We start from the raw sequence: 21,941 nt of genomic DNA on the forward strand, positions 1-21,941 counted from the left end.
AAAAAAGTCAGGAAAGATGCCTGATAGTTGACTAACAGACGTATAGCAGAGATTGCCTTCACTACGGAAAGAGGACTCTCGAAGCAAAGACAAGGACACTGGTGGCTGGAGGGTGAACAACCGCCTCCCATAAATAATCGAGGTATCTGGCAACAAAATGTAAAAAATAAAATCACTCTTTTGTTTTGGCATGGGTGGTAACAAAAAAAAAATAATAATAATAAAAAAATTGGAGTAACTTCTGTAATTTGTGCCATGCCATAATCCAGTGGCTAACACATCCAACTCACTGTTCTCAGATCAAGGGTTCAATCCCAGTTGGGTTCTTTGACCTTCCTCTCTGGGGTTTTTTCCCGATACTTTGGTTTCCTACCACATCACAAAAACAGAGATGGTAGATTGGTTGAACATTCTAAATTTTTCTTAGGTATGAGTGTGAATGTAAATGGTTGTTTTTCTCAGTTTGCCCTGTGATTGGCTGGGAACCAACTCAGGGTATCCCAAGGCTACTGCCCATAGTGGGCCGGGATAGGCTCGAGCACCCCCTGATCCCTTGTGCTATCAAAAATGAATGAATGTTTCCCATGGTTATTTTAAGTATAGGAGAAAATATTTTATTTAATTACTGAAGTACTTCAATGCTTTTGGGTTCAGTAGTACAGTGGGAAAATGGTAGACCCATTGGCCACACACACACAAACGTCACTTTGGGATTAAACTGTCAAGTTTGTTATGTTGCAATTTACAAAGGTACTAAGCTCCCATTATGTTGCTTTAACGTCGAACAATGGCATAGAAATTTAATCAGCTGTTTGTGGTCATCCATATATGGGTCCCTTATTGTTGACTTAATACCTGGAAAGTGACCTCCTCAAGGGGATGGTTGTAAATGTTTTGCCAAATAGTGATTTTTAGGACATGATGAGTTAAAGTAATGCATTTTAAGTGCGCGCATGTTTGTTTGCTTGTATTAATCCCAGCCCTCTAGTGAGCAGTCAATGTGACATACGTAGTGAACCAGGGCGGTTATCCAAAACAACAGCAAAACCCTTTTAAAATTTTCAAGGATGGATTACAAGATTAAGGATCCCAAGCAGCTTTAACACATTGCAAAATGGTGCCATCATAGAGGAGTAACGTTTGCTTGTATACAACAGCTTCGCCAGTCGTCCAAACACATGCTTTTTTTTTTGTTTGTCAGGCTGTGCCGCTGATTAAATCTGATGTGATCAGCCACAAATATTCCACGTGCTCTTTTGAGATAAGCATGAATCTGGATTCACATGTTAATCTATATATCTTGCCTTGTTTGGGTTTCTAACCATGAGGAATGTCTCTGATGCAAATTTAATCTGCACATACTATACTGTCATTTCCAAAACAGGGGTATATTCGTAAATGACATTATATTGTTTTTTTTTCAGTTTTTAATTCCTTTATTTAAGTTACCTAATCATATCTTTCATATTCTTGAACAGTATGGTCGAATCATGATTATTGATTTAACTTGTATTATTTCATTGTAACTTTCAAGGAAATGGTAGATCTACCCATTCAGATCCCCTAAAGATGAGATCAGAAAACGATTTTGTTCAATCATATTCAACATCATCTTCACAGGAAAGTGAGCTGGGATTTAAAAGGGCCCCCCAAAATAATTTGGAAGGCAAATGAAGCAAGTGGATTTGGTAGATTCAACAATTTAGCACGCACTACCGATGACACTGATGGTCTTCACGGTCTTTAAACTGGAGATCTATGAAGGCTGTGCTGCAGTGTTTCCTTACTCTCTACCCTACAAAATTGCACTGTAATGGATTCCCAAGAAGTGTGTGAAATCAAATGCACGTGAGGGGGGCATGTGACAGGCAATTTAAGTATGATTACAGTTACGTCACTGTGCTTGTATGCATATGTGCACCTTGAGCTATTTTCTTTGAAATACTACTTTTCATCAAAACAGCCTGTTCATTTCCGTTATAATTCTCTCAAAAACTCCCGAGACAGAGAACATGATTTCTTCTCTAACGTAATGAGAAGGATTGGACTACAGACTTGGCATTGAACAAAAAAACCTTATATGTACACACATGTTGACAGAATCCACTTATTTTTATACTATCTATAGATGTATTTCTAGTCCCTCATTTTTGGTCTCTTTTTTGGGATTTTGCTCCTGAACAGAAAAATAACTTTTTGGAAATTATTGAGTTATAGGAAACCTTTTAAAGTGTAGCATCACATTGATTATGAGTTGTGACTTTGCAGTATCACAGTTAGGACAAAGTCACATTACTCAGCTCCCCAGAGTCATGGTTGGTACAAAGGTACATTGCACCAGCCTTACAGCCATTATTTGTCTACTTAACTGCTGTGATGAGTAAATCGATGTTTAAAAAAAGACTATATCAACATTGATATTGAAACAAGTTCAATGAGAAAGATATCGTTTTTGTTTGTCAATTGTATGGACAATTATGAATGTAAAGAATCAGTATTTGCTTGAATCAATACTTGGGTGCTTTTTGTAGGTGTATTTGAGCTTCTGTACTTTTCCTATTTTTATTTTTGACATTTCATTGAAGGGCAGAAGCAGTCCGGCAAATCTCATTGACATATAATACCTTAAGTAGATTTGTTTAAAGTGTAAACTGGTTAGATCTAAAAACACCTGACCATTTTTGGAAAATAGAAAGGACTGCAAAATATACAAGTTGATGCAAAACACACACCACAATTTCATTTGATTCGTTAATTTTTGTTTAATGTGTGACGATTTAGATTATAGATGTGCCGTGAATCTAATTTCACAGTGCAATGGATGACCTTTAAAAAAGGAAAGATTCTCTTGGGAAACCAGTTCAATTTAAGGCTTCTAGCTACAACAACCTGCTGCATTATGTACAACAACACTGCCCCCTATCGGTGTTTAAATACTCACCCATTCCACCGTAGGGAATCATGTTTACTGAAAATGTATTTAATGAAACAAGTGACTATTTTATTAGTTAAGAGCTACGATACCTATTGTAGATAACTTTATTTTCTACAATATCCTCTGGCTGGTAGCCCTGAAAACAACATTTTTTTTAAAAACTATAACTAACTATATGTTTTCTTATTCATTATAATCCCTCAAATTTCCCACCTACCCAGTATAAATGATTTTCTCAGCATAATCTTAAATCTGAAGTTGACATTCTGTTAGATTAGGGGGTAGGAGGGTCAAAACAGGAGCCTGTTTAATTTAAAAAAACAAGTTAAAATATAAATGAATATATTAACAAATGTACAGGGATATATAAACCTCTTTTAGAGGAGCAGATGTGCTCATAGAGTTTACAAGTTGTCTAGCAATAGACAGGTGTCTCTTCTAATCTCATTAAATCCTGTGATGAATGGATTCGGACCAAATCTTCATTAGAACGGTTAATTATTGTTTACCAGCAAACACCTGAAGGACACAGCGGCAATCCAGATGGTGTTTCACATCTTTGTGTCCTCTCGTCTTTACACACCATCAATAACTATATGATGTGTCACTGTAGAAAATTGCACTTATTATGACCAATATTCACCGTCTTGTATTATATGTCTGATTATTTTCAACCCCTATATATTTTTCATTTTTCATATTTACAGATGTTTTGAGTCATTCTTGATCAAGCCCAAGAGAATTCTCCACTCTGCTCTGCCTAGAACAGGGATAATGAAGCAGGTGTATTTTTTCTGCACTGCTGATCCAACAACAGATGGCAAAAGTTACCTTTGAACTCAGGTCAAAATAACAGTGCGGAACAAAAAAAGATTGACAGGGATTACTGTTTGACTTTATCTCCTTTTTACAAGGTAAACAACAATCTTAATCAAAATGACTGCTTGGTCAAAGTTCAGTCAGGCATACAATTCATGTCTTCATACACAGGTACAGTTAATCAACCTCTTAAGTTATACCTTTAAAGTTGAAACTATTCATTTGTTGATTTATTATTTGAGCCATTTATTCTCACATGAGTTGTGGGGGTGCTGGAGCCTATCCCAGCCACCAACAAGCAGGAGGCAAATTACACTTGACTGACTTTGGCAGAGCAATTGCGTGTTCGGCAGTCCAAAATACAAAACTCATACAAAGTAAGAAAAGAAAAACATTTTAAAAACACTTATATGGACGACTTTTACTCCAGAAAAGGGTGTTACGCAAGTTTGGCCTCACCCTTTTTCGGCTCTTGTCCAGCTGATGGTAATGTGTTATATAACACTGTTTTGTAACTCAAATGATAAAAAAAAAACCTGTAGGTGCTTTACTAAACCCTACTTGAACAGACATTGTAGACAGCACGAACTGTGACAAAATGGGATTTTATTTTTCCCTCGAGACATGGACTCTAATAGTCATTTTCATCGCTCTGCTCGCACTGTAAGTAAAGTTTATATGTTTACTTTAGATTTTAAAAGTTTCACATTTGATGCTGAGAGTAGTTTTTGACTTATCTGCAATACTTTCCCGTAACTACACACAAATTTATACAGTATAAGATTGTGAATGCACCATTGAAATGTCATTCTTACTACTGTGAATCATCTGCCGGAGAAAAGAAAATAGAATCGGAAACAGAAAAGAAATGTCTATTACTTCATGGTAGTGTTAATATTATTTTGGTGTTTTTTATTTATTTATTTATGTTTTTTTCATCTCCAGCTATGGAACTGCCCCATACGGCTTTTTCAAGAAACTAGGAATCAAAGGTCCCAAACCATTTCCCTTTATTGGCACATTTCTAGAGTACCGGCAGGTAAGATATATATTTATATATCTATATTCAACCACTCTGCACAAAAGTAATAGTTTAAGATTTGAATATATTTGAAATCTAGTGACTGTTTTTTTGTTTTTGTTTTTTGTTTTTGTCAGGGAGTTCATAATTTTGACCTTGAATGTTTCCGAAAGTATGGAAAAGTCTGGGGGTGAGTGTACTTATTGTATGAAGAGCATTTTTGTGTTTATTTTGTTAATACTTGGTTATTTAACTTTTTTTTTTGCTGTAAGGTTATATGATGGCAGGCAGCCTGTTTTGGCCATTGTGGACACAGCTATGATCAAAACAATTTTGGTTAAGGAGTGTTACTCTGTCTTCACCAACAGACGGGTAAAAAGAGTACAATCACGTCAGATATGAATTGTGATTAAATAATTACAAAAACAACTCATTCATTCACTGTATTTTATAGGACTTTGGCATAAATGGGCCTTTGAAAGATGCCGTCTCACTAGTAGAAGATGAAGATTGGAAGAGGATTCGCAGTGTCCTCTCTCCCTCATTCACAAGTGGAAGACTTAAAGAGGTAAAAAAAAACAGAATGGGGACTTTAATTTGAATGGGAACTGTTTATTTTTCTACCAAAGTAATTGTTTATCGAATGTCGTATGTCTCTACAGATGTATTCAATAATGCTGCACCATTCTAATAATCTACTCAAATGTCTTCAACGGAAAGTTGATGCTGATGAGGTCATTCATCTCAAAGAGTGAGTAGGAATCTATGTATGTGCAGTGTAATGGATTCAGAATGGATTTCTTCGGACAGTGACATACAAAGCCATGCTATTTTACAGTGTATTTGGACCTTATAGTATGGATGTTGTGGCCAGCACTGCTTTCAGTGTAGATATCGACTCCATTAACCGGCCCGCTGATCCATTTGTGGCAAACATTAAGAAAATGACCATGTTCAACTTCATGAGTCCTTTGATTGTGCTTGTTGGTAAGTTTCATAGTCTGTAAAGTGTTTGGTGACTTTGCAAAGCCCCTTTTTAACGGTAAATATATTCTTTCTAATCTCAGTTCTCTTTCCATTTCTGCGGCCACTGATTGAGAAGATGGAAATATCCCTCTTCCCCGCTGATGTGTTGACTTTCTTCTTTAACTTCCTAAAGAACATCAAATCTGATCGCGACAAAAACAATTACAAAGTAAATGAGTCAAGAGACAATATCGATGAAGCTGGCTGGTGGTTGTACATTTGTGTCATGGTCAAGGATTTCTATTATTTTCAGTGAAACTAAAATGATTTTCCTTGTTTTGCAGAGCCGAGTAGATTTCATGCAGTTAATGGTGGACGCTCAGATGTCCAAATCCAGCAAAGAAGATATAAACAACCAGAAAGGTCGTTTCAAAGAAAAAAAAATCATAAACACAAGAAATTATACCATATAACATATTACAACTTACTAGTATACTACTGTAATTTGTGTTCATTTCGCTTGATATTTACTGTAATACATTGAGGTAACCTGAGATCTGAAGTCAATAACAAAATCAAATTGTATACTGGCTTACTGAGAAAATATTTGTGTTACAGGTCTGACTGATCACGAAATCCTTTCTCAAGCTATGATATTCATATTTGCTGGGTATGAAACAAGCAGCAGCTCTATGTGCTTCTTTGGCTACAACCTAGCAACACACCCTTCCATTCAGGAGACCCTACAAAAGGAGATTGATGAAACATTTCCAAATAAGGTCCCTTTTTTTTTTGACAGTCTCATTATCAACAAGTTATTATCAGTCTTATTATCAACATGTTAAGTGCCCTGGAACATCATTTTTGGTGAATTAGGTTCGGCCAAACTATGACGACCTGATGCAGATGGAATACCTTGATATGGTAATGAATGAGTCGGCGAGGCTTTACCCTATCGTAAACCGACTTGAAAGAGTTGGAAAGGCATCGGTTGAAGTCTGTGGTCTTACTATTCCTAAGAATAGTGTTGTTATGATACCAATTTACACACTTCACCGGGATCCTTCTTTGTGGCCTGAACCAGAGTCCTTCAAACCCGAAAGGTATGATGACATTGAATGGCAGTTTTGTTGCTGCCTGATGGTTGACAGTTGACTAGAATGGGTGTTTCTTGTGTCCTATTTTAGGTTCAGTAAAGAAAATAAAGACAACATAGATCCTTATGCCTTCTTGCCATTTGGAGCAGGGCCAAGGAACTGCATTGGCATGCGATTTGCTGTCTTAATGATGAAATTGGCCTTGGTGGAGATATTGCAGCACTACAGCTTTGTCACCTGCAAAGAAACAGAGGTGTGTCAACAGTTTTAGTCATTTTGAAGCTATGATGAATTTCTGATATGTAGTAGTCACCTTTTATAAAAACAATATTATTATTCTCCTAGATCCCATTGGTGCTGTCAGCTGACGGATTTACTTCACCCAAGAATCCAATAAAAATTAAACTAATGCCAAGAACAATCACATCCAATTGAACTTCCAGATTAATATGATTATTTGGCCATTATTTCACCCATTTAAATGCCTATCAACTTCTCCTATATTGAGAAATTTGTAAACATTGTACAGTTTGGACAATAACTCTGTTTCTATGTAAAAACAAATCTCCACCTGAATAAAGATCAAATACAAGAATTCGATTTTCTACATTAATATGTAATGTAAATAAGGTCTGAAAACAAATAAGTAAAAATGCACTCAATTTGGTAGAAAAACACAAAAAGACTTGCTTGCCCCGAGGTGCAGTTTGTCCTTTTAAATCAGCCTCCATTTACCGCTAGAGGGAGCTGTCATACCTTACCTACAAATTCACTCAATATATTAAAGCTGTGCAAGTGTATTTCCTGGAGATGTATTTCAAATGCCCAGCATTTATAAAATGTTGGTCATCATAATATTTCAGAATATTTTTTCTTAATTTACTTTAAATTAGCCAATGTCATCCAAATATATACAAAATAATATGGAGCCTGTAAAACACAGGTGTCCATTTATGGGTTCCAAATAATAGATAGTCGACTTTAGACTATCGGAGATGATGATTGAAAAATTGTGTTAATACGATGACTGATTTTGGTCATGTTATAACCGATCGTAAATGTTATTCGCAGACTTAGCAGGTGCACATGTCCAGTATGATTTAATTAATTAAATTGTGCCGTTTTTTGTTGTTGTTGGTTTTCTTTTTAATCACTAAGATGCGTTAAGGACGACCTGCTATAATGGCTAGGCATTAGAACTGTTATAATGATGATTGTGATGATTTATTTAAAAGTTTAGCGTTGTCTGAGCAAATGTTGTTGTCGAAAATGCGTCACAGTTGTCGTCAGGCATACGACACAAAAGGTAATACAGACGGGAATATTCACGTCTACCAACTTGCATTATTTTACATTTTGTTATGTGAAAAATCATCATAAGAGATTAACACCGGCTGCGAGGGAGAATCTCCAGAAGCCCGAAACAAAGAACTTCAATTCAACCAAACAGGGCGCGTTTGTCCCGCCCTCGTCACAAGTAACTTGGCTGCCATTGGTCGGAGTACAAAGAAGCTTGTCGACTATTGGCTGAAGGTGGTTTTACCGTTGAGCGTCTGTTGTTCTGGTGGAAGAGGGGGCGCGTCTTTGACAGCGAACTGCTTCCAGCGGACCCTTTCGGAAGCAACAAATTTTGCATTTGGATGTAATTGACGCGTGGAGACTTTAAGTGTATGAAGGTATGTTCAGCTTATATTGAAATTAATATTTTCCATGTTCTTTGCCAGGGATCTTAAACGAGAATGGAATAAAATATGTGACCCGTTAATTCTCATTGCATTTCATTTAGGATTTGCACTATAAGGTATTAGATGTCTGCAAAAAAATGCTGTAATTTCATGTAAAACTGTTTATTTACCGGTTATTGGCCGCAAAATTGAAGCACTGTGGTTTTTGCTGTCATCGTTCACTCTAATTTGATGTTACTGATGTTTTTTCCACCTTTCTACCTGAATGTTGCTTTCATGAAAAATAATTGCAGGTGTCTGTGTTACACAAGTGCTAAAACTAAATCATTTGCTGTTCCTGAGCAACCATGCTAATCCTTTTATTGTATTGAACCCATCATGGAAAAATATGCAACAAGCACATGTGCTGTAAAACAATTTGAGGCTGTATTTTGCCGATTTAACAGGGTCGCTTAAAGGTAAATCCCTCCAAGCTTTTGGGTGGGATTCATATTTGCTCTTGAGTGTTGAATCCCATAGTTTGAGCATCCTTGGAATGTTGGAATGGTTCTTCATAAAAACCCAACTCCAAGTATCAAGTGACCTGGCAAAGTTGGTCCACTCTGACCAGAGCCACCTCAAACAGCAATATTTGGTGCTTCAGTGAAAAAGTAACAGTTGAGTAAGACTTTTTCAGGGATTAGGTCGCGTTTTATATAATGTTATCCGTTTTAGAGTAATCTCAAAATAAAGACCTGTAGTTTTTCTCCAAATAATTTCAGTACTTCTGACATTCCACTTAGAGGAGCCGAGGAATTTGACAGTTCGCAGGGCATCTACAGTCCAAGAAACAATAATATTCACACCAATATTTAATTAAAGTATTGAATCCTTTTCACAGCATGTTTTTAAAATGTGAGAGGAAGTCAGATGTTGAAAAGGATCCAGCGTATGAAGAGAACCTGCAATCTCTGCAAAGAATGGAAACAAACAAAATCAATGTTGCCCAATTTCTTGTTTTTATATTCTTCCGTTTGATGGTTTTGCCTTCATCTGCCTGTTTTGCAATGTTGAAATATAACCTACTCATACTTGTGTGTTTCTACGTAATTGGAATACATGGTGGAAGCAAGAATAAAACAGTTTATCGTGTGGTAGTTAAAAAGGCAAACGAGACACCAGAGCTTTTCTTGATGTCAGGGCAACGATGATTTAAACTATGCATGCCAAAACTCACACTGTGCCCTTAAATTCTTGGAATGTTTGATGCAGTGGAAATGAGCTTCTTTGCATCTTATCTAGGTAACATGTCCATTACTACAGCAAATAATAGCATTACCACTGCTATGCAGGAAGACAGAAAACAGTTACGTACTACTCTTTCATACAAGACTTTCAAATATGCAAACTTTTTTAATGGGATGATTTGGGCTCAAGAGTATATTTAGCTGGGTTGAACCTTGCAGGTCCTGACCTCACAGCTTTCCTGCCTTTTAACTGCTAGACACAAATCATTCCTAATTGTGTGTCTTAATTAGGAACTGAACATATCTTAAATCAAAGTACTTAAGAAGTTATTTACTCTTAATTTGGACTTCTGACAATTATACACTGATCGCAGGTAATACAACTAAAACAAAAAAAATGTTATAAAAGAATGTAATGCTACAAATCGGTTAAGCTGTCTTTATGTGCAAACAACCGCAATCTCGAGTTTAGGTGCAATATTTTACACCCACTATGTCCCCTACCTCCCTTTCTTTAGGAGGAGAAAATGAATGTGGAGGCTCTAAGCAGAGCAGAGCTACTAACACTCCTCAGTATCTTGGAGGGAGAACTTGAGGCCCAGGAGGTGGTCATTCATGCCTTTCGAGTAAGTACAATCAGCACTAAAGCTTTCTCTAGACACTGGCAGTGAAGATTGGAATTAACCTGTTTCAGCATTACACTTTCGAAAAGAATGCGACTCAACCAAGAGGGGATACGTGAACAGGAAACTAAGGAAACAGCAGGAGTAATAGACAATAGGGCAGGATTTTGGCTCCACCAATGTCAACATTATTGCTGTTTGCTCAGTGAAGTGATTTTTTTTTCTCTCTCACACTGTGAATTGGAAGAATGACATCTTTGAATTTGGAAATTGTACTTTAAACCAAAACTGTAGTTGAAGAGAACACTGTTTGATTGCAGACTGCAATCATTTCCCTCTTATCAATCAACCAATAAAATCCTATCTGAATAGCTGTTTTCATATACTGATTCATATGTCACTATTATAGAGCAAACACATAGATTGAAAACATCTTACGAGACATAATAAAAATTACAAAACATCTGTACAAATATTGTATGAGTGAGCTTGAATAAAGAAAAACATAGGTAAAAAATCAGTTAAACATCAGATTTATTGTCCTAATATGTAATATAACAGAGCAGACTGCAAATGCAGAATCACAAGTTCTAGTAGGATTGTGAAAATACACTATACATCATCAGACCGCCTTTTTAAAAAGAAAATACTTTTTTTACATAAATTGAGGATAGCAGGGCAGTTTGTGGAACATGCCAAAATAACAAAGAGCCAATGAAAAGCCACCAAAGGCACTTAATTACATTAACTCAAGGGGGTCAGGTTTATTCCCCTCCCAAGCCAACCTTGTCAGTCCTAGTTGTACTCGTCATTCATCCATGCCAGAGCAAGAAAGCACAGTTGGCCCACAGCTACATTGCTTTGCATTGTTTGAGGGTACTCTTAGCCCATTATGCTCTCTCAAACTCAGAAGACAGCAGCTGCTCCTTGCTAGGATGGAGCCACTAAATGCTGCTGAGTGCCTTGATAGATGGGACTGGGGTTACAATGAAAAAAGCTACTGCAATTATTTATCTTGAGGCATTTTGATCTTGGCTATTTTTGTTTCAAAGGCCAGCACTCCAAAGTGAATGCATGTATGGCAGAAAGCAAAACTGTAAATAAGCACCCAGTAGTCATCTGTATTGGGGGAACAATCTGTCACCTCATTGTTCATCCTCTCTTTGTATTGCGAGCTTTGGTGCCTTCCTTTCAGCATCTCCCTGCAATCGTGTTTCACACCGATATTACAAGGCAGCTTTGATAATTAACCATGACTCTTGTCCCATCTGCCCAATCACACACAACCATTCGCACGTACACCCGTGCACACACATGCTAGTGGTCCCTTGTGAGCTGTTAAGAGGTTGGGTGTTGGTTCTTTGGCGGATGTACAATCACTGACTTCCGTCCTTTCCTCTGTGGCACAGTGTTCTAATAAAAAAACAGGTCTGTATATGTATATATGTATTATATTGTTTAAAAAAACTACTAGAAAAGCTTTTTAAGACATAACTATACAACAAGTACTTTGGACAATAAGTATTGATGAGTTGTGACTTGTTTCTCATGATTAATCACTGTATTTCCACATTGCAAAATGGCTTACTTGTAACAATAGAGGAGTTATAAGTAGAGGGAAATGACACCGCAAAAAGGTCATATTCCAGTGGGAGCAGCCTGTCTTTTGACTTGTCTTTATCTAAAGGGGAAAGCAAATATATCTGTCTGTCAGGCATTAATGGAACATAAGGTTGGGTGCCTCAAAGGAATGCCAGTTTAAGACATGCAAGTGGGAGCGGAGTCTCTTTTTTGTCAGCTATAAGAACACTGTTACAAAATATTTTTCAGATTGGAGTTGCAGGTTTTTGTGGATATCAGCCAATGGAATTAACAGTGTTCAGCATTGCTAAGAACTTAGATATGTTTGATTTGAATCTTAAGTGATTTTTGAAAGTAAAACTTCAGGTTTTCAAATGTCCTTTTTGATTACACAACAATCAGTTTCAGTCAACAGATGAAACAAATCAAATAAATAAAATTAATGGAAGCTTTTTAAAGTAGGGAACTAGAAATATGACTATACTTTTACTTATTTAAAAAACAACTTGCTCACAGGTAGACTAAAAATCCATGGAGTGTACACACCCACAAGAATGTTAAAGACAGACTTTGTGCACTCGCCCTGTCATTGAAGCCTAGTGGGTCGGACATGGAAACAAAGGTGGGGACTGAAGCCATTGAAACTGTGTCCCTATGCAGTTGTCTAATCTCTTTTGAGGGGCACATTCTTTGTTCAGAGAAAGACAGAGACTCGCATTTAGCGTCAGTACTCATGATGCCTGCAGGGTTTGTGAGCGTGTGTTTACATACTAGTTGTAGCTTATGAGTACGAAGAGGAAAAAGTGACATTTTTGAGTGATGAAGAATTATTTGCTATACATTGTATACAGGCGGATAAAGTGGTCCTGTTCGTGGGTTTTCTTCGGTTAATCCGGTTTCCTTCCACATCCCAAAAGCATGCTTGTTTGGTTGACTCGAAATTGTCCTTAGGTATGATTGTGAGTGTGAATGGTTGTTCTTCTCATTGTACCATGTGATTGGCTGGCAACGTATTCAGGGTGTCCCTCAACTACTACCATAATTTGTTGGGATAGAATCCGGCACCCCCACGGTTCTTTATGATAAGTAAAAAGAAAAATAAATGAATGAATTTTAAGTACAATAAATATCCGATTAATTTCATGGTCTAGTCATTCACTTATGTGTCTTTGGGGAGGTATTATCACCTGGTTTTGGAAAGGGGGCGCAATGTCTCGCCCCTTTTTGTTTTGCTTCTATGACCATTTGCCTTTGCACACTGACAATAACATCCCCGCATTGATTTCTTACACTTATGTACGTGTAAGGACATGCAGACAGGCACTCTAAACCCTTGGTTGCTGAAGTGTATGTCTATCCTCTGACATCGTATCATAAAGGTTCTTTGTGTGACCATGGCGCCACTAAAGTATAGTGTTATTTAATGTTCAACACAGTAGATGGAAGTGGCTTTCCTATTGTAATAGTGTCTGCCTATTACACAATACACAATTCTATACACAAATGATATATGTATAGTGGTGGTGGAAAGTTGGGATGATGTAAACATGTTTTCTCTTTCTGGGGGAAGTCCAGGACATAAATTAAATGTGGCACTGTGTTAGTGTTTTGGTGTAACAAATTTCACAGGATTCTATTTTTCTTTTCTTTTAGGCTCAACACAAAGATGCTTTTATCCAAGAGCGTTATGGCCAGTACAACCTCAGCGATCCGTTTCTGGCTTTGCAGCGAGACAGCAAAGTAGCAGAGAATCAACAAAGATTTACTCCAAGTCATGCAGGCTTACAGGAGCAAGGAGTGGGTCCTAACCCTCTGGCTGTACTAAAACTGGTCATGGCCCACTGCAAGAGGATGCAGGAAAGGATGATGAGACAGTTGGCAGCAACTGAGAGCAGACACAGAAGGGTAATTGAAAGCTGATTTTTCCCCCCTTACGTAGAATCAAAACACTTTCGTATTGTTGTGATTTATTTTTTGCTGTAATGAAACAGGTGTTCTTCCACTGTGATTCTTTTTTGTGTGTGTGTGGCAGATGATAGCTGATCTCGCGGAAGACAAACTACGGCACGCCCATGAATCTGCACAGAGTGACAACTTTGCTTTGATTCTGCAAACAGAAAGAGATGAACTCTTGCAACAGGTGCTGACCCATATAAAACTCCAGATGTGTGACAAAGTAATCAACTTGGTCAGGAATGATCTAAAAGAGTGGAGGAGATTGTATTGCTTTTATTTTTTCCCCCCTTCGCTTTTTTGTGGTTTCCTTTTTACACTGAATGCTGTGATTTACTGGAAAAAGCAGGGAGATCACAGGAAAGCATCAGTGGGGCTCCATTGTCTGACACGAGAGGGTGGGCAGGGCTTTTATAGTTCAAGAACATACAGTACACAGGCTCCATTATGTGGACACACATGGCTCTTATAGAGGAAACAGATGAGGAAGAGACGATTGTTTAGTTGTCCTGCCCAGGGGTTTATGGTCTCCGGAAACTTGAGCTCATAGTTCTACATGTCTGGTCAGCTCATGCACACGTGCTTGAGGGAAGAATCTGACTCTACTTCATGGTCTAAGATAGCATAAAATAATTCTCTTTATCCCTGGGTCAATGTTATAGCTTGGATTTTACAATGTGATTAAGGTTTTGAAACAGCGCAGTTAGCCTTTAAATATCTATTAACTGAGGTATTTATATTTAAAAAAAAAAAAACTACAATATATGCATTGGAAAGTTTTTCCTTTAAGATTTGTTTATATCGGAAATCTTTTGTATTTCCTATAAAATATTCCCACAAGTGTGGATAATAGAATGAGATTCTTGAATGCATACATACAAAAAGGACATTACCCACATCAATTTCAGCTTGTAAAAATTGAAATCTAAATTGTATGTATCTGATACTTGGATGCATTTAAGTGGACACAACATCTAGAGAAACATCGAGTTCAGTATCTTGCTCAAAGATAGTTTTACATGGCCACCGGGGTGGGGAATCAACCTGGTTGAGAGACTTCTGACTGCAGAAGGGGAGGAACTACTATCATGATTTCCATAAAGCTTGTGCCAGTTAAATGACAAGCATTTATTAAAACATGTACAAACAGATTGGGCTTTGTATACAAAAGGCGTCTGGTTTTCTGATATGAATCTGCTAATTGTAGACGTCTGCATCAGATTAACCAATGCAATGCCGCAATTCAACCATGTGAGGTTATTGTGTGCCCCCTTGTGGTAACGATAATAATAGGCGTCTTGATTTACTCACCGACTATGTTTATATGCCCTTGTCTATCCAGCTTGAAATTGAGCGAGCAGCAGTGCGGCGACTGGAGATAGCGCAGGATGAGGCCGTGATCCAGGCAGAGGACTCACTGACACAGCACCAGCAGCTTTCTTCTACTCTCAGCCTGGAGCTTCAAAAAGCCACCAGCCGAGCAGAGGAGGAGGCTCACAAGGTCTTAGAGCTCCGTAATATGTTGCAAGAGGAGACGGGAGCAATGGAAAAGCTCCAGAAGCTCCTTGAGGAGGAAAAAAAGCGGTCAGCAGAGTACCAAGCTCAAAGTAAGAGGAAGCTTGCTGAATTTACCACTGAGCATGAGGAATTGAAAGCTAGGCTCATCAGTGAAGAATTAAAGAGTGTGGAACTGAAGAGACAAGTTGAGCATCTGAAAAAGAGATTGTCTGAAACTAGTGAGCCCAAAGAGTGCCCAAAGGAGGTATCAACAGTGATAAAAGAGTCGCCTTCCAAAGTGGAGGTTGCATCCACCGTCATTCAGACAGAGCCTGATGGGAAAGTCGTTGTCCCTCCAAAAATATCATCATTGACAAAAGTCAATGGCCATCACACTGTCAAAGAGACAGAGCTAACTCAGGATGGAAGACAAACAGAAAATATAGGGACACAGGAAAGTGGCACGGGAGCAAACTTCCCTTCTCCTCTCGCTCCCCATCCTCAAAACATACCTCAATCTCCTTCAAGCACCGCCTCCTCTTCTCTCTCCTCCTCTCCTATTTCCTCGCCAGTTTTGGTCAAACATCTTAACAGCCCAGGATTTCATCAGTCCTCCTACCAGGCTGGAATCAATCAACGCTTCCAAGCTGCCCGACACAAGTTTCAAACCCAGGCGGAGCTGGAGCAGCAACAGCATGGTGGCCCTCTTTCCCCCAGGGACCTCTCACCCACCACCTCCTCCATCTCTCCGCCACCAGAACACACTGCAGCCAAGCAGCTGGCCCGCAACACGGTCACGCAGGTGCTGTCCCGGTTCACTAGCCAGCAGGCCGGTGTCAAACTGGTGCCAATGAGCAACTCTCCATTTGGTACGGACTACCGTAATGTAACTGCATCACCTCCTGGCGGGAGGTCACCTTCTGGGCATCTATCTCCAGGTGTTCGATCTCCTCTAACTCCGCGATCAGAGAGGACTCATCCTCCTCCAATTCCTCCTAAGAAACCAGCTATTAGTCAGACTCCAGGCTCCCCAAGTCATTCCACCCGAAGCAACCTGTTCCCAGAGCTTTCGGGCAACTGTGGACCAAACAGCTGCGGACAAGATGGAACATCAGAGGCAGTCTTATCTCCTACCAGTTAATTTTTCCATTACACGGACAAACCTTTTAAAGAGCACACAATTTTCCGTGTGTCACATTAAACACTTTTTTTGCAGTTGCCCCTCTGGTGGTCTAGTCACAAAATATAAGATACCCTTGGCATGTTTAGACTACTACAGTACAATGAACGGCACTGTAATATAAATAAGATGCAACATTTAAAACTGGTCAGAGATGATTAGTGATGATGTCCCTCACTCTGTGCATTCCTGAGATTATAATATAGTAAATCTATAAATTTGACAGCATTAGACACACTGACAGCATCTCTCACATTAATACCAAGAAATGATGAAACTACCAGCACTGTAAGTTAATGCAGAACTGTTTAAAAGTATAGATGGTTTTTTTTAAAGCCCTAGATCTTAGAATGCATGTCGTAGTTGCCACTCATCCACAACTAGTAAACTTTATTTAGAAGGCTGTTAAAAGACTATTGCACTGTAAATCAGATACGGTCAAGTAAATAACTGCACTTTCTCTATTACAGAGACTGCACTGAACTACTGATGTCTGTTGATCAAAGACCTCTACTTTAACCAAATCTAATCAAATATTTCATATTTGTTCCTAAGAAAATTGCAACCATTTGTAGGCTGTCAAATTCATCGTTTTAATAAATTTTTCAAATGCTTTGGAAAATGTTTGCACATATAGTACCTTTTACTTAGATTTACTACTAAGAACCAAACACCTCCATTGGCCTCTATTGATTCACTATCATCCCCGGACATTTGTCACAAAATAGGATTAGAAAGTCAAGAAAGAACTTCTGAAATAGAACAGTTTAACATGTAGAGAAAGGAGGAATCCAAGGAGAAACTACCATGTTGTGCTCACTGTTTATAAAATCTACCTTTTTACATTCCTTGTTGCCAACCATGTTTCTTGTGAATGTGCAATCATAGCAACCCAGCAAGTTATTCTCTCCTTTAATTCACAAAACAGAATGAGGCAGTACAGGCAACACATAACTGTTCAGCACAAAGTTGGTAACAGAGGGTTGAACATAGCATCCATCCAAAAGTGTCTACATTTTAATATTGGGATACAGTAAGTTTGAAGTTAACAGCTTGCGTGTGTGCATGGGCACATGGCATTGACCAACACAATGTTTTATAGTACAATATGTCATTCGTCCAAAAGAAAACAGTATATTAAAATAGAAATGTGCATTTGTGAGTGGGAGAATGGAGTTCTTTACCATAGGAAAGAGATTTTGGCAAATGAATTAAGTGCTGCCAACGCAAAACCACATTATAGCTTTGAGAAGAATGCATGTCATATTTCAGTCACAATGGCTTGCATGGGTAAAGACACACATGGAGGACACTTAACAACGTTCCCTTACTTGTCAGATAAACAGTACGTGAAGGTTTACATTGCAGGAGCAGAGCTATGCCAAGGTTTCTGTTACTTTCAACTGCCAAATTTGCCAAACTTCCCTTCATCATGTCTCATTAAATACATAAATGCCGATCATCTAACTTATTCCCCAAATTGAGCCAACCTAAATGAAATACTTATACATGATGTGCTTTGTTTCACATAATAATTTAGTGCAGACTGTGAGTCTTTGATAATATGCTGTTCTGAAAGAATTGAACAAACTCTTTCTGGGATAACTGACCTAACAAGTCTTGCACATCACACAACCAAATGTAACCACTTACTGCCAACTGGTTTCCCTTATTTCTCACTAGATCAGACATGCATATGTATTGCAGTCTACAAATCCTCTAATTTGATGAGTTGTTTCAATTTATTCTTTGCCCCAAACTGAAATCATTTTGCTTTGGTAAGTCCATGGGTACGATTGGGTCGGACCAGTGGATTATCCCTGGCCTGCACCTGATCTCCCACTAGACATTCTGCATCTCTTTTCCAATTTTGTAACTGAGTATTTTATTCCAATCGATCTTGGTACGCGTGACAGGAAGCTGACGACGGAGAGCCTTGAATGTTGTATCAGACATGGCCTGGTAGTTCTCACTGATTGCACTCTGGTGGCAAAGGTAAAGGAACAAGTTACCTTCATACATTATATTTTAAATTCTCATTAAAAATATTGGCTACCCTAAGATAGTATATATGCATGAAAGAGAAACATACCTGGTAGTCATTTTCAGCCTCTTCAATAATGTCAACAAAATTCTTAGCTGTCTCAATTTCACTCTGTTGAAAATACAACATTCCATTTTATATATATAACCACCCACCCCCCAAATAAAGAAATGGATAAAGCAATTACAATTCTGAACGAAGCAAGGAATGTATTACTTACAGTCACTGGTATTGATTGCTCTATCTCCTTATGACTAACTAGCTGCACATTCCCATCTTCATAGTAGTGTACCTGGAGATGAATGAATCAAGATGCAGCTTTATCTTTTAATACACTCTTCCCAATTTCTTAACAAATATGAAAACCTAGTTCAACCCACCTGGATCTTCAAGACTCCCACAACCTGTGCAGAGGACTGGCCAAGTGTAAGTTTCCACTCGGACCTGCAGCGACCATTCCTGTTTTACAATCAAAGACAATTATAGTTTTGAAACAAGAATGTAACCTATATATCCATTAATTTCTTAGCATATGCTAAGCTATTAGATCTCATATTGTATAAAAGGGTACCATACCAGAAGTTTTTGGGTTGAAACTGATGTCCCTCAATGCAGGCTATGATAGTTTGTTGACCATCTACAGTTTTCTCATATACCTGTGATACACAATAAGGAGAGAAACTTGATTTTTGAAATAGTATGTATAAATACTACAATGATGCTTTGCCTCACAAGTTTTATATATTGGACGGCCACTCAATGACTAAAAAACCTTTTAACATCTTGTTAATTCTAATTCTCTGGTCCATTTCAACATTTGGGGTGCGCCCTTTGGCTAACAGACGACAGTATGAAAGACCTCCAGACAAAATAAGTTTAAGCAACTGTTGCCACACTCATTCTTCAAAGTCTCAGGTATTATTTGGTATCTTCAAACAGTCAGTTGGGTTATTTTCATTGTTTGTACAATTCAGCCAAATGTTAACTTTGACGATAAATGTCAACTGGTATGATCTACTAAAATACTTTCTGTTATGAAATGAATTGAGTTTAATACCACCATCTTGAAATATTTTTGTTTTCATGCTGGTCAAAGCAACAAAAATAGTTGTATCACAAAATACCCAAGTCAGGTCACTCACAAATAAGGACCACTGTTTGTTTTGGAATGCTTGTGTGAGACTCACTGTGCAGACTCCAGTAGGGTAATGCTCTTTGACATAGGCACTAAGGGCATTGTCGCAGCAATCTCTCCAAGTTTTGAGAGATGGGTCTCCTTCGTATGTCTGTACATCGCTCACTTCTTTCCTCAGGTGGTCAAAGCGGAACGACAAGTTGTTGCGAGGGTCCAGGAAGCGTCCTTGACCTAGGTCACCATGCTCTGTAATCAGTACCTATGAGTTGTTTAAAAAAACAGGAAGGTTAAAAATGATTCCAAGACTGTCTTTGCGGAATAAGGAAGGAGCAATTATGGTGATCCATACCGGGTCTTCAGAGCCTTCAAGTCGAGCAGGTATGAACTGATCCATGTTGTACTGTGCAAAGGAGCTGGAAAAAATTGTATACGCAAAACAGTTAAGGATTTATCACGTTATGAGGTTAGGCTTGTTTAATATTAACATAGAGGTTTAATACATCCCTGCTGAAATTAATATTGAACTAAACAGTACTTACTGTGATGCTCCTTCCCTGAGAAGGGTATCATTGTTGAGAAGAAGTCGTACATCTGTAATAGAAAAAATAAATTATGGTTTAATAATCTCACCCTTCTAACTGCAGTTATAGACGTCCAATGACAGATTGAATGCTTAGGATAATATTATGTTCAATGAGTTTAAAAAATGTTTTCTTGTATCTGTATCTTGATTCCACAAACAAAATCTAATAATTTCTTTGAGGTTTGCTGTAGCTTAATTGCATTTGACTATTAGAGTGGTTCTATTAAGAAGGGCATTTCTGTTTAATGTACCCTAAACAATAGTGATCTAAATGTTTCCAAACTTCCCAATAATCCCCCAAAACCTTCTGAGAGACCGCTTACCATTGAAGACCTCGTTGAACTCGCCTGGGGGTGCGCGGGTCACAAAGTTAGCTGCAATGCGAACCTTTGAGACCAAAAATAGATGGACAGCATGAACATTAAATTGAGCTGTCAGGCCAATAAAGACAAGACTCATATTATTTGGGACTGTTACCGGTCACGATATCCGGAATAATACTTGGGTACATGCACATTTAATTTCTTATTTTTTTGTAGTTTTACAACTTTTGAAAATAAGTAGATCTGGCCAAAATTTGACGCCTTGTCTCTCTATTCAGTAAAAAATAAGTATATATAGGAGTGCCAAATGGGATTCATGAGTTCAGATTCACATAAAAGGTATTCGGATCAAGGAGAATCAGTTTGCAACACAATAACGTTAATGACAACAGCATCAGCAAAAGATAAATACAAATAAAACATCAGGTGGCTCTTTTTAGATGATTGGGGGTCCTGACTGTCGCCTTGATTTTATGTTCCGTCCGGGCTTCAGCTAAACTAAACGGCTTGGAATGTCATGTGAGGCGAGCAAATACTTGAACTGCAACTGTATCACTCTGACCCAAGCACAACCATTCCATTAACGGATATGAATACGGATCTCAAATTCAACACATTTTCCCATTAGCAATTGTGCATTTTATTCCGATGCACGTCGTTCGAAAATTAAAGCACATATCACACTATTTCAATTACTTGGCAAAATTCAGCTAGCCTCTGGCATATCGAAGCCTTTACAGGCACAGGCTAATTGCTAAGCTAAAGCTACTTAGGGAAATACAGCTTTTCTGACATTACAACATCACGCTCAACCCTCCAATTTCTTTCGGTTGTGTGAAATGTACTAACAAATACTATATCAAATGAATCAAAGAAGTTTACAAGACTCAAACCTTATCCTCGTCTGATAACGGTTCCTCAAAGTCAGCCATCTTGGCTCTTGTGACCCCACCTACCCAGACTCAAGGAAGGGACAAATATTGTTATTGTTATTACAAGTTATAGTTTCGTTTTTACCTAAAAACTAAAATAATAACTAGTCACGTGCCACAGTGACACATATACACATTGAGAAAGATCAAGCACCAAAATTTAACAGGCAATTAAAACACAAAAGTGGGTTTCATGGGCTAACCCTTTCTCACTTTAATACCATTATTTTTCCGTTGTTACACGAAGTACACGACTCTACAAAATAAAAGTGTAAGCATAACGCGCTTAACATATTTTTAACCATCAACACACGTTAAAATGTTTAATAATGCAATTGTAT

At 38.1% G+C, this 21,941-nt stretch overlaps 3 protein-coding genes across 3 annotated transcripts; 2 read left to right on the forward strand and 1 right to left on the reverse strand.

Annotated features, from left to right (window-relative positions):
* The first annotated feature begins 4,250 nt into the window (after positions 1 to 4,250).
* Positions 4,251 to 7,433, forward strand: cyp3a65 (cytochrome P450, family 3, subfamily A, polypeptide 65). The gene is made up of 13 exons (XM_077732107.1): positions 4,251 to 4,417; positions 4,700 to 4,793; positions 4,913 to 4,965; positions 5,048 to 5,147; positions 5,230 to 5,343; positions 5,438 to 5,526; positions 5,614 to 5,762; positions 5,843 to 5,970; positions 6,086 to 6,164; positions 6,360 to 6,520; positions 6,618 to 6,844; positions 6,929 to 7,091; positions 7,184 to 7,433. The coding sequence occupies exons 1-13, from the start codon at positions 4,353 to 4,355 to the stop codon at positions 7,271 to 7,273; spliced, it is 1,512 nt and encodes a 503-aa protein (XP_077588233.1). The 5' UTR covers positions 4,251 to 4,352; the 3' UTR covers positions 7,274 to 7,433.
* A 136-nt stretch (positions 7,434 to 7,569) lies between these two features.
* cttnbp2nlb (CTTNBP2 N-terminal like b) lies at positions 7,570 to 18,383 on the forward strand. Its single transcript, XM_077731989.1, has 5 exons — positions 7,570 to 8,514; positions 10,268 to 10,375; positions 13,607 to 13,858; positions 13,986 to 14,093; positions 15,249 to 18,383. The coding sequence occupies exons 1-5, from the start codon at positions 8,509 to 8,511 to the stop codon at positions 16,542 to 16,544; spliced, it is 1,770 nt and encodes a 589-aa protein (XP_077588115.1). The 5' UTR covers positions 7,570 to 8,508; the 3' UTR covers positions 16,545 to 18,383.
* On the reverse strand, positions 17,480 to 21,826 carry capza1b (capping actin protein of muscle Z-line subunit alpha 1b). Its single transcript, XM_077732171.1, has 10 exons — positions 21,562 to 21,826; positions 20,669 to 20,732; positions 20,302 to 20,353; positions 20,112 to 20,175; positions 19,815 to 20,021; positions 19,204 to 19,283; positions 19,008 to 19,086; positions 18,848 to 18,919; positions 18,676 to 18,738; positions 17,480 to 18,566 (listed from the first exon to the last, which is right to left on the reverse strand). Exons 1-10 carry the CDS (start codon positions 21,598 to 21,600, stop codon positions 18,426 to 18,428), a joined length of 861 nt encoding a protein of 286 aa, XP_077588297.1. The 5' UTR covers positions 21,601 to 21,826; the 3' UTR covers positions 17,480 to 18,425.
* Positions 21,827 to 21,941: the final 115 nt, after the last annotated feature.

This window comes from Stigmatopora nigra, chromosome 1, assembly GCF_051989575.1.
Source record: "Stigmatopora nigra isolate UIUO_SnigA chromosome 1, RoL_Snig_1.1, whole genome shotgun sequence".
Lineage (NCBI taxonomy): Eukaryota > Metazoa > Chordata > Actinopteri > Syngnathiformes > Syngnathidae > Stigmatopora > Stigmatopora nigra.

Coding starts and splice junctions, on each gene's coding strand:
- cyp3a65 (XM_077732107.1), top strand. CDS start 4,353: ATGGGATTTTATTTTTCCCTCGAGACATGGACTCTAATAGTCATTTTC. Junction 4,966..5,047: donor AAGTATGGAAAAGTCTGGGG/GTGAGTGTACTT, acceptor TTTTGCTGTAAG/GTTATATGATGGCAGGCAGC. Junction 5,971..6,085: donor GCGACAAAAACAATTACAAA/GTAAATGAGTCA, acceptor CTTGTTTTGCAG/AGCCGAGTAGATTTCATGCA.
- cttnbp2nlb (XM_077731989.1), top strand. Junction 13,859..13,985: donor CTGAGAGCAGACACAGAAGG/GTAATTGAAAGC, acceptor TGTGTGTGGCAG/ATGATAGCTGATCTCGCGGA. Junction 14,094..15,248: donor GAGATGAACTCTTGCAACAG/GTGCTGACCCAT, acceptor TTGTCTATCCAG/CTTGAAATTGAGCGAGCAGC.
- capza1b (XM_077732171.1), bottom strand. CDS start 21,600: ATGGCTGACTTTGAGGAACCGTTATCAGACGAGGATAAG. Junction 20,022..20,111: donor TTGAAGGCTCTGAAGACCCG/GTATGGATCACC, acceptor AACAACTCATAG/GTACTGATTACAGAGCATGG. Junction 19,284..19,814: donor ACCCTACTGGAGTCTGCACA/GTGAGTCTCACA, acceptor TGTGTATCACAG/GTATATGAGAAAACTGTAGA.